Below are 13,338 nucleotides of genomic sequence, written 5' to 3'. Positions count from 1 at the left end.
GTCAATAGGCCTTCTAAATGGTATGCTTTCATTTGACCTGATTCCTTATTTTCCCAAACTTTCTCTCTTCCTATCTATCAATCTTTCTCTCCTTCTCTTTCTATACCTAATCTATACTTCTAGTATGAGTTTAAACTTTGTATCTTTTGTCCCTACTCAAATCAATTCTTTGCGTTTTTGCGAATTACAAAACCAAAAATTAACCAAATCCAAAAAATTGATGGTGAACTAAAAATGATCAATCTTATATTGAATATTTTTATGTCCACGGACAAAATATTAAAGAAAAATCAAACAAGTTTGAAAAATTTTGTAGGTTTGTCTCTCAAATCAAGGAATCATGTGTGGAAATTTCTTTCGAGCAGTTTCAAACTATTTTGCATGGTGGCAGGCCCAAAATATTGATTATAACAACCACGCCCAAAAATAGATCAACTTATTTTCAAAAAAAAAAGTTACAATAAACCTATTTATTGGACGCAGTAAAGACTCTTAATGAAAGTCAAACAAAAAAAGCAAAACTAACCCCAAGAAGTAAACATTTTTGCACTAAACAAAAACGACGATGAAAAAATGTTAAAGTTAAAAATTAAATGAAAGTAAAAACAAAAACTCTCGCTCTTGCTATATACATTTATATATATATTTTTTCATACACCTCCAACACATTTTCCAATTGTACATAAATGTTGCATCAATGGGGCTTTATTTCTTTTTAAACAACAAACGAAAACTAAACAATTTAAATATTCTCTTTCTCCAAATACAAAAAAAAAAAAAACAAAAAACCCCAAAACTCAAAACTGTGTGAAAAAATTAACAAAATTTTCTTATTACATAAAACAAAAAAAAAAAAGTTGGATTTGGTTTTGAATTCCGAAGATGGAGGGGATCTTTCCGATTTCATAACAAATGGCGAGTGGTACTTGCTTGGTTAGTAAAACTAAAAAAGAAAAATCATCATTATTTTCCCAAAAAAAAATTAAACTGTTATCTGTTGTCATTGTATAAATGTTTTATAATTTTCCTCTGCTTTTTATGCTTGTCCTATTTAAAAACATATATATATATATATATTTTACTTTATTTGTATATTTATAAGCATATATTTTTTCTAGAAATACGCTTCATAGATCATTATCATTTGCTTAGTTTTTTTATTCAAATAATTTTTGTAAATAGAAAAATCAAAAAATGAAAAAAAAAAAAAAAAAAAAAAAAATAAATACTTGTAAATATGTGTTATTTATCTGTGCAAAGTTTGTACATGAATCAAATGGATCAGAAAGAGTTTTATTAGAAGACGATAATGGCATAACAGCTTGACTAAATTAGTGCTTAAATAATTAAATGATTATTAGTTGTATGTATAGACTTTCTAAATTCTAATATTATTGTTATGCCAATATAATTTTGAGTTAGTCTTTTCAAAATTTTCAATTTTTTAAACATTAAAGTGTTATGCCATAAGAAGAATTTTGATCCATTTTGCTTTATGTACATACACACAAGTCACAAATGTCAATGTCTGTGTGCGTGTATGTGTGTGTGTGTATGTCTCTTTATCGATTTGAAATTATGAACTTTACTAATCGATCTATATACATTAATTTTTCGACTCTGATGTCCAGCCATGCCGGGAAAGAAAAATACCATAGTCTACGCCTGCTGCCCTGAACCATATGTTGATATCACCTTTACTATACAAATACGTCGACGTACATTATATTATTTTTTTAATTTAATTGTACCATGTGTGCTAATATCATCGATGGCCCTATTGGGTTTCACATTGCCACCAGATTCGGGTGAAAAACTAACATTGGGTGAGTATGCAAATGTTTCCAGTTAAGACCATAAATAAAAAAAAAACGAATATAGAACATTTAAAAACAAAAGAATCTACTACGATGGAAAAATTATCGATATCGATCGTTAATTTGGAAATTTACTATTCAAAAAGTTATATATTTTATTGCAGCTCTTTACAGAATATTGTGGTAAACCATTTTTTGTAAGCATTTAGTCAGGGCTTCGAATTTCTTTGGTTAGGCAAAGCAGCCAAGGTAGCGAAATGAGGCTTAGCTGGATTTTAAATAATAAAAGAAAAAAAACAACAACAAATTAAAAAAATAAAAACCTCTTTTTAAAAAAAAAGTTATATATATACGCTGCTGCTTTTAAAGATTCTAGTCCAAATAATAAATCAAATTCAAACTATGCATGATTTTAAATTTTTTTCATTTGATTAAGTAAAATGTAAAAGTGACAACAAAAAAAAAAATAAAATATTAAATTAAAGGATATACCCCTTATTAAGCCTACTAAACAGTCTTAGTCGCCTTTTAAACTAATAAAGTTGTGACTTTCCCTTAAATAAATACATATTTAATGCAAATCTTGGTAAACGAGTTCAAAAATGAGTTGGTTCTGAAGAATATTTAATGTGAATTTTAAGCCAAATATAAGAAAAAAGAATTTCAATTGAAAATATGCTAAGCAAAGACAAGTTCGTCCTTTAAAAAGTACGCATGTCTACAAAAAACGATGACATAAGCTTTTCTTACCCTCTTTCTACGTCAGTTAGTAATTGTAATTCCCAACTGGTTTTAGCGTTCAACATCTGCAACTCTCAAGCCTTTAGAACTTAATTGTTCCTGCCTTTCATTTAATTTTCTTTCTAAGATTGAACTTGATTCGGCTTTTACACTATTATATTCTGTGGCTTTCTCTTAGAACTAAAGTTTAAATAACGTTGATTGACCATCTCTTATCTTTCACATATACTTACTTCTCAACACTACAAAAACAAGATTAAGATCTGTTTTCTTGAATATATGATCCTTATGATCATATGAAACAACTAACCACTATACTTCTGAATTGCTTGACTAATTCATTTTGTATTCGTTTGCCAAAAGATCTGCAATTCCCCAATTAAATTGAAACGTAAACTAATGTAAACGATTTTTCAATATCCTCTTTATATATATATATACATTAAAATATATTTAATAAATTCTATCAGTTTATTTCTCTATGTCTTATTGATTTGATTCTTCTCTTTGTGTACTTATTAAGTTTAGTTTGGTTAAAGAATTTATTTTTTTTTTTCTTTTTACTGATTTGTCGAATTGTGTTTATTGTTTATATATTTATTTATAAATATCTCTCAATTCCAGGCGTAACTATACTACTATCATTAACAGTTTTTCTAAACCTTGTTGCTGAGTCTATGCCGACAACGTCGGATGCTGTTCCTCTTATAGGTACACACTTAAAACATACACGTAATGATTTGCTATATACATATATAGAAAAAAGCCCAAGCTGTGCATTCCAAGAGCAAGAAAAATGCTATATTATTAACTCGTTTTCGTTTTACTTTAATTGTTTCAATTATGTCTTTTGTTATTTTCGATCATTAGTTTTCAAATTTATGTAGTGCAAAAAAAAAAAAAGAAAAACAAGCAAGAACAAAATTTTACAAAAAATATACTAACTTCAAATCGAAAATCTCTAGAAGAAAATGCCAATTATTTAGATCTTACACAAAACACACCCAGAATGGAGAATGACTACTACTACTTTATACATATATCTATATATCTATAACTTAATACTTCTTGTATGTATGGACCACAAAAAGGAACTTGGATAGAACTCTACCTACCTATAATAACTATAAATCAAATACAAAATCAGATATAAAAACCACTTCCTACTACTACAACAACTACTTCTACAACTATCTCTATCTAAACTATGTATGCCTGTCTTAAGTCATGTAAAGTACATTTCAAGAAGCCAGAGCAATACAATTTTATTTCATTTTCTCTTTTCTTCTACTAGCTAGCTAATAAAAATCATAAAACTTTTTCTATAAAGTCTATTTTTCCTTCTATAAAACTACTTCTACTTACTATTACTTTACTTTAACTAGTGACTACAATAGATTTTCTACTCAGCTGCTCATTCTCTTAAAAGTTCAAAAAAAAATCATAAAAACAAGCTCTGACATAATTGGTATTTGACTACACATACCCATACCCTCACACACACACACACATCCCACACACTCAAACACACACAGTAGCACAACAACACTCAAGCAGTTTCCAAAAAAAGAAAAAAAAAAAAACCAACTAGAATAAGTTTTCAATTTCTGTTTTTTTTTCTTTTTGCTGTATTTTACTCTTGATCCCCAAGCCTATATAATCGGTTTTTGAGTTGTTGTTTCTGTCAGTTCGTTTGTTTGTTTGTTAGTCGATTTGTTGGTTTGTGTACTCCCCCAATCTCCGACATCCGTATCTCCCTCCTTTAGCTATCATTTCTCTGTCTTACTACTATATCGAAAAATTTTTTTATTTTTATTTAACGTATTATATATTAAATCAATTAAATAAATCCCATCAGTTACTCATCATGTATATATCGCTTGACTTTAGTGTGTCTAAAAACGTAATTAATCATATATGCCTATATATAAACCTGTACAATATGGGATCCTTCCCCCCTCCTCATTCATAATTGCCTGATATCTAAAATCATCAAAGCAGCATTAAAATCTCATTAAAAACCAAAAAAAAAAATAGACTGAAAGCTTAATTAAAGAAAATGTATTTTAAATCTAGATAACAATTGTATATAGCAAAAACTATAATAAATACAAAAAAACAAATCCAACGAACAACCTTTTTTCGCTACCAATAAAGAATATAAACAGAAGACAAACAAAATGTGTTAAATACAGTGTCCAAATATAGCTTTATCAATTCTTAAGTTCTTTTTTTTTTTGTGTTTTTCCGAGTAGAAACAACAGCAACAAGAAAATGTAAACAAAAAAGTTGGAAAAAAAAACATGAAAATATAATAAGCCAATGCAAATTGTAATGATAAATGTAACGAATATTAATAGATCTTCATAAGGTTTTATATTATTCAACTGATTTCTCGAAGAGAAAAACTCAAAAACAGAAATCAGAGTTCTCAGTACTTAAGTTGAATGTAAGAAGTTCAGTTTTCCAAATACTTTTGAACGAATTTTCTTCGATATTTCAAAGCAATGAATGAATCATTGAATCAAATGTATCAAAGTACTCTCATGTATACATCGCAAAATGAATGAAACGAGTATTCTAAGTATCTCGTAGTTGGATGACTTAGTTAGAGTTTTCGAAATATTAACTGCAATTTGTTGAAGAACGCACACAAAGCTCTTAGTATTCGTGGCCTGTTTAGTATTCATACCGAATGAGTGTAGTCCAAATACTTAGTCATTCGAAATCATTCAAATCATAGAGCTAAGGTCAGTAAACTTCTGCAAACAGTTCAAGTTCATTGACTTTACAAGCAACTCAAACTAAATTCATGCCAAATGGAAATCGTTGGCATCTTCATTGATGTTTTATTGTTACTTTTTATTCAAATAATGAATTATTTACTCATAATTTATTTGAGCTACGAACAAAACAAAGCAACGGAGTTTTGTTTCAACCTCTCAGAAATTTCAACCACAGAACCAAAATACAATTTGCATTTGCTTAATCAAACAAAAACCAAAAATCCCAACTGAAAACCACAAATATAAAACAAAAATATACATTTGTGTATGCAGAGTCAGTTAATTTCATATACACATGCATATGTACATAAATGGTTAGTTGCAACAAAAAGAAACAACAAAATGTTTTCCAAAAACAAACCAAGTAGTTACATTTTTTCCTTGTAATAAACAAAAAAACCAAAGGAAAACACAAAATCAATACTAGAGCAACTATTGTAGTTTACTTTGTAGCAAAGAAAGAACAAATCAAAAGCCAGCCAATGTCATTTTGATACTTGGTAGAGAATAGAGAGGAAAACCATACATTTAATAAACATAACTACATTATACATATTTTTATACAAAAATATATATAGAGATAGGATCGAGTAAATATGTATAATTAAATGCATTTTTAGTCATTTTGGTAGGTATTTATTTTTCTTTAAGCCGAAAAATATCTATACCATCGATCTTTATACTATATACCTCTATATATAAACTTATAATTATGCCACTTATCACTCACAAAACAAAACTGAACACTGTAAATAACGTACACCTCAAAACAGACGTAAGTACACCAAACTCTCACTCAGAACTACATGGAGGAAAAGAACCAAAATTATATCCGATAGATACAATTCGAACGAACTCTGAAAACGCGCATGCTATAAGGCCAAATATGAGAAACAAAAAAACCAAAAAGAAACCAACACAAAACCAAATCTGAGTAACAAAATTTAAAGTAAAGCTAAATACTTGATTTCTTCAAATATATAACTCTCTCTTGATCTATATAATCTGTATATCTTTAAATCTTGCTCTATCTCTCTCCCTCTCTCTCTCTCTCGCTCTCTGTCTGGCAAGAACTCTTTGTTTTTGCACAAAAGTCACATACAAAAAATTAAATAACAAATAAAATGAATTCCAATTTCACACACTTTACAGCAACCATAAAATACATATAATAAACTAAAAAAAAAAAAAAAAAAACAATGCTTAAAGACAAAATTCAATGAAAAAGTTGTATACACTCATTTGTCCCTTTAAACTCCTGACTTTTAAAACTTAGCTCCCCTCCTACCCCACCCAAATAAAACCCAGTAACCAGATAATCACTCAGATCTTGCATAAATATATAGAGAATCATCCAAACCCCCCTCAAACACCCTTAATCCAATTTAAAAATCAATTCAACTTAAATACCAAAATGCTAAAAAATCTAAAATGAAATTGCGCAACATTTGAACTTGCATTTTATGCAGATCCATTTGATCAGATGGTTGAGTTGCAACTCCACATAATATCGTATCGTTCATGATGCTCCTGTCTCATCATGCGTTCATATTATGTCATATGATTATGTAACCCCCAAACTCCATTACCTTTTCAAGAAGAACAGAACAAAAAAAAAGCCATGCAAAGCAAAAAAATTGTTCATTTTATTTTACTAATACCTCACGCAGAAATAATGAAATAAGCTGCCTCCCCAGCCCCCCATTGAAGTTAGGCCAACACGTAGTCCCAAGGTGGGTGGAAATGCTGCAAACTAAATAGAAAAAGCCTTCTTAAGTACAGACACACCCAGGCATAGTTTGACTTGAGCTCCACTTCGAGTTCGAGTTCAATTTACAAATATTCTTCAAACAGGCAAAGGAAAAAGAAAATACAGTAGTAAACGAGAGACGGAGAAAAATACAAAAAAAAAAAAAATGAACGCAAACTTCTGCTACTTTATAACTTTTATAATGGGTAAAAGTTGAGAGGATGTGGCCAACAGCAGGCCATCTACTTTTCGTCCACCAAGTTTACCAAAAGGCAAAAAAAAAAAACGTGAAAATTGAACTTACTTACTCCATCTCGGGCTCTACACTCTGGCAGGGAAGTAGGGCGTTTGATTGATCATTCTATGCTATGTAGTTGCATATATGGTCTTCCAATTTTTCAATGACCAAAATTTAAAATGTTTAAAAATATTAAGTAATGTGAATTACAGAATTGGAGTATTGCCTAACAGATAACTTATTCAAGTATTTCAAGTTTTCCCATTTCGATATTTTCAAAATAAATTTTATATTTTATTCACAAAATCATCTCAACGTTTAAGAAGGATACAACATATGTACAGTGGCGGACACGAATTTAACGAATTTTGTATGTGTGCATACAGATAAATGATATAGTTAGCAGCTTGCGTTTCAATTTAAAAGAATATTATATAATAATGGGTCATGTTATGGAGATATATGCTTCTTCAAGCCAAAATTTTCTGAGCAAAACAAAAATGTATAATTTTAACATCGTAGATACGAAGATTTAAAACTGTTGAGAATACTCGAAAAAGAAGTCCCAGCAATTTTTCAAACTCTTTTTCAAATTTTTAATTTTAAAGCGATTGCCAAATTAGTTCCATCTCACAGTATTAACAAATAAAATGAATACCATTCGGTAGCTAAATTTGGTAATCTATTTCTTTTACTAAGGAGTAAAAATATTCGATTTTATTAATTTTATATTTCCCCAAATAATTCGAATTTATGAATTTTGCCAGTTAAGTTCAAGAAAACAAGTCACTAGAAACTTTTCTCTCTAAATGGTTATCACTTAAGAATTTTGGCTTTCAGAAACAAATTTTATTCATAATAAACTGATGTCTAAATAGTTTTGTGTGAAAAATTGTTTTAGTGACAAATCAAAATAATACTTAAAGATTTCAGTTTTTTGAATCGTATCTTTCTCCTTCAAAGTGTTTATTTAGCGATAATAGCGAAGGGGACCATCATTTCCACTCTCTTTAGGACATGGTTTTTACTTTACACTTTCGGCCTACTTATTATCTCGTATATTTCCCCCCGACTTTAGTTGATCCTAATCAATATTTTAGTTGAGTTACTACCATACTCAAGCATATACTCATTAACACTTCATTGAGATAGCAAAAAAAAAAAAACAAATTCAAAGCCAATAAATGTTAATTCTAAATAGAGAAATATTTGGTCAAAAAAAAAAAAATGCAATATATACACGACAACAACAAAAACAATTCAAATAATAAAAATCGCAAAAATTGACTTAATCACAGAGCGAAAGCAAAAAGTCAAAATGTCAAGTTACTAACATTAATAACAAATTACACACTTATAACAATAACAACAACAAACAACAGCAACAATACAACAACAGCAAAAACAATAACAATAACAACAACAACAACAACAACAATACAACCAACAACATATAACATAATTGTACGTTTGATTCTTTTTTAATTTTCACTGGTTATTTAATTTTCGATATTGTCATTTTATTATTCTATTGTGATTTTCAAACAAACAAAACAACAACAAAAAAACCAAAATTCAATTCTTTTGTTTCAGGAGTTACAATTCTTCTATCGCTCACAGTGTTTCTCAACCTTGTAGCTGAGACATTGCCCCAAGTATCTGATGCAATCCCCTTGTTAGGTAGCGATTGCATTTAAAAATACAAAAAATACAAAAAAAAAAAAAATACAAAAATTAATATATATATACAAAAAAAAAAATGCAAATATATATTCAAATTTGTCAAACAAAACCAAAAAAAACTAACTGATTAATTAACAAATTTAATATGATTTACATATACGTACATACATATATATATATATCTATATATATTCATAAATATTATTGTTATTGTTGTTATATATATATATATTCTATTATGATTATTCACACACATTTGCTAAATTGTTCGCATATCTAATCCTTAACTAAAAACCAAACCAAAAAAAAAAAAAAAAAAAAAAAAAACCGATTAAATAAAGTTTTAGTCTAACTAAACCAAAAAAAACCAAAGTCATCAAAAATATTCAAAAAAAAAATTGCCAACAAGTTGTTAAATGTTATTTGTGTACTTCGTACTATGTTTACTAATTACTAACTAACTAAATGAAAAAAAAACAAAAACCAAATCAATTCAAACTCAACTTAACTAATTCTTTCTAAAATTGTTCTAAACGAAAATCGTTTCTTAGTTGATCATAATATTGTGTTGCTATCTCTATTTCACTCTATCTCTCTTTCTCTATCTATCTCTCTGTCTGTCTATCTATCAGTCTATCTCACTCTACCCGTTCATTTTTACAACCCAAAAACAAACAAAAAATATATAATTTTCATGGTTTTGCTTTTTTAATAACCAAATCCAATCCAAATGCCCCTCAAAGCAACGTAACTCTATCTCCCTAAAAAGAAAAAAATATATAACAAAACAAAAAAAAAAAGTATAAAGTCATCTTTTAAATGCTATCGTTATCTATATTATATATATATATATATAAATTATTATATATATTTTCTGAACTATCTCACCTTACTTTCTCTATAACTTTCTTTCTCATTGAAACGTGGCAAACAAAAATCTATCTACAAGAACTTCTTAACTAAGCACAAAAAACGAACTTACTACATTTTTGAAGCTACGTCAATGATTTCACTTCTATACAAAAAAAAAAAACTTATTCTCTTCTGTAACTTGATTTTGGTGAAATAACAACAATTTGATGCATAAAAATTCCAAAATTCTTGAGATTTTTGCTAATGAATCTCTTCAAAATTTTCATTACAATTTGAATCAAAAAGTGTTCTGAAAACTTCAAAATTTCATATTCAAATTATTCGTTCACCTTTTCTATACAAAAAAAAAATTTAAGTTCATTCATAATTTATATGAAAAGTGATTCGAAATTTAAACTAATTAATTCTTCAGTTGTTACACTAAAACTATTTATTCAAAGTCCAGCTTAATGAATATTTTTTAAGCCCTAGACTGATCGATCTAATCATCTTTCCAAATATATTTATTTATCCAATATAACACCAAGAAGACTTAAAATAACATTTTTTGAAAACTTCTTAAATAAAAGTTCGTTTCACTTCAGAATTCAGAACGAAATCCAATTGCAAATTGGCCAAAAGTATTCGAACAAAAATGTTTTCTTGCATCGAAAATTGTTCACCATTTTTATTACATAACTTGGTTTTATAATTATGCCAAGCAATTTTCACTTTACAAAACCCAACAAAATATATATGAAATAAATTTGAAATTTATTTTTTTTTTTTTTAACTTATAGTACACATTAATTGTACTATTTAATTTCAAACTTCGTAAATAATCAAACTCTCACTATCAATTACAAAAGATACTTATGAGACAGATTTCAATACAAGTGAGTTTGGGAAAATACTCGTGAATAAACTAATCCAAATGAATGAATATACAAGAATGAATAAGCCCAAAAATGGATGTCGTCGTCGTCAGCGTCATCGGCGTGAAAACAACTGAAAATATCAAGACAAGAAAAACAAGAAAACAAGAAAAGAAACGAAAAAAAATTTAATTTAATTTTTAAAACTTTGATTTGTATTTGATTTGGTTTATAAAATTCACTTCATAAATCACCTTATTTAGCATTTAGCATATATCAGCAAAAAAAATACTTTTAATCAATTATATATATACATATATTTTCACCCTTCGTTCTCGCTCGTACGCTTTTCAAAACATATACACACACGCACACACATATATACACCAACACCCACACATTTACACAGACACATACACACCCACACACAGATACAGATAATGCTCAGTCCACCCTATCCTAAATGCCATAGATCAAATGATATTTTTCCACTAACCAATTCCAAAACCAATCACCAGCTATTTCAAGTGTATCTTCCTTTTAGTTTTTATTTCGATTTTTCTTTGATTGATAAGCTACTTTCGGCTATAACTTCTAATACACACACATATATATATATATAACACATACTTACTTACTACTACTTTTGGCCCATTTTCATTTCATTTTGTTTTCTCGGAATGATATTTTTTGCTTGAGAACCTTTTTTGGAAAAATGTGAAGAGAATTTGTCATACTTAATGAACAATATTAACTAAAAAATGTAGGATAAACCGAAAAACAAAAAAATATCATTTCGTTATGGGTCCCAATGCAAACTAATGTGTAAGCTTGATTGATGCCTTGATATTTTTTATTCAAACTTTAAACCCATAAATGCACTCAATAATATATATGAACATAATTATATTATACATACTCAAATGCCGCCCAAATACAAAAGCTTTTGCAAAAAGGTTCAGCCAAAAAATATCATTTAGGGTCTAACTAACCAACTAATATCTCTCTAACTTTCTCTCTCCCTCTCTCTCTCTCTGGAAAAAAACTATCACTTTTTCTCTTTGACAAGCCAAATTGATGGCACTTTGAAAGTGTTTCCTTTATATGCTCTATAAACATACATTGTATTAAACAAAACGCAATTCTTGACCATAAATATTTTCCAGGTGTTACTATACTACTATCGCAAACAGTTTTCTCTTTATTGGTCGGCAATGTCATTACAAAGACAAGCGAGGCGGTGCCTCTATTAGGTATTCGTCTACAAAACAATAATCTAAAACACAAAACATTTCAATTTATCATTTAACAAAACAAAACACTTTAAAAAAGTATTAAAAAAAAAAAAAAAAAAAAACGAAATTCCTAGAATCAACAAATAAGATTTCTCTCTTTTAGCTGCTAAAACAAATTTAATGAAAATGTACAAAGTCTTACTAATTAGCCAAAAATCCAATCTGAATAAAAATCATGAAATGAAATTTGTAAAATAATTTAAAAATCGAGAAGCGAGTCGCGCATAAAGTAGGTGAGAGCATGAGAAACAAGAACGCAAAAGTATCCTTAAGGACTGCCTGCCCCTTCAGCATATACATACATGCATAGATACCCCTAATACTTTTTTCCATAACCTTTTTTTTTTTTTTTTTTTTGGCTGAACCTTAATGCTTACCAGGGTGCAAAGAAACCAAAGACGTAATCAAAACTCTGAAATTTTAACAAAAATACACAAAACTAACACTTTAAAATGATTGTAGTCGAAATGAAAACGAATTAAATCAAAACAAATCAAAAATCAATCAAATCAAAGATTCCTCACATCCAAGTATCAAAAGCTGACTAAACCAATTGATAAATGCCTTAAATATATATGATATATGTATATATTTAAATATTCACTGAGAATTTAGTTAAAACATTTTTACAGTGCAAAACTTAAATGAATTATAAGAATAAACATTTATGTATAAAATTCACATTCACATTTTATCAATTAGAAATGTTCGACTTATGTATGCATGAGTATGTTTATTATTTAGTATAAATAAATATTGTGCCGTGACCTTTGTGACCTTCATAAAATTATTGCCAAAGGACAGTCATTTAGATGTACATAGATCAAAGTTAAAAAAATAATCAACTTTTGTTTGGAAACACAACTCCTTAAAGAAAAGTTATGATTAACATTTGAAACAAAATTCTTTAATCTATAATACAAAATCTTTAGTTATGCTTCCTTTTTTTTTGTAAATTTTTCAAAAATATATAAGTAAATATTTACACTTAATTTTGATTTTACTTTCCCAAAAATTGCCTGTTCTGTTTGACGAAAAAAATATTATCTGTAAATAATTCTCTAAAAAACAGACTTACATCAAAAATTAAATTCTCATTAAGTTTTTTTCATTACTATAATATTTGGAATTTACGTTGACAATAAAGAAAAGTGCAAAAAAATAAATTTTAGTTTATTTTATGGCTATATTTAATATTTTTATTCGACTTAATACTCTTCTATCTTCAATCTGTGTATATAAAATAATAGTTGAAGATTACATACACACAATTCTAAAATTAAAATAAGTAGATGAGTTAA

At 27.9% G+C, this 13,338-nt stretch overlaps 1 protein-coding gene across 3 annotated transcripts in view; it reads left to right on the top strand.

Annotated features, from left to right (window-relative positions):
* The window catches only part of nAChRalpha6 (nicotinic acetylcholine receptor alpha6), a 119,537-nt gene that overhangs the window by 102,945 nt on the left and 3,254 nt on the right, over positions 1-13,338 (top strand). For 2 of the 3 annotated variants that reach the window (XM_068284361.1, XM_068284362.1), the window contains exons 8-10: positions 858-933; positions 1,632-1,826; positions 8,926-9,012. In XM_068284361.1, coding sequence (XP_068140462.1) covers positions 858-933; positions 1,632-1,826; positions 8,926-9,012 — 358 coding nt within the window. Of the gene's footprint in view, positions 1-857; positions 934-1,631; positions 1,827-3,182; positions 3,270-8,925; positions 9,013-13,338 lie in introns of all 3 variants that reach the window. The other variant, XM_068284363.1, reaches the window with a different exon arrangement.

This window comes from Drosophila tropicalis, unplaced genomic scaffold (genome assembly GCF_018151085.1).
Source record: "Drosophila tropicalis isolate 14030-0801.00 unplaced genomic scaffold, ASM1815108v1 contig_393, whole genome shotgun sequence".
In the NCBI taxonomy this organism is placed as follows: domain Eukaryota; kingdom Metazoa; phylum Arthropoda; class Insecta; order Diptera; family Drosophilidae; genus Drosophila; species Drosophila tropicalis.
The sequence above is the reverse complement of the archived record's forward strand: the minus strand, read 5'-3'. Positions and strand labels throughout refer to the sequence as shown.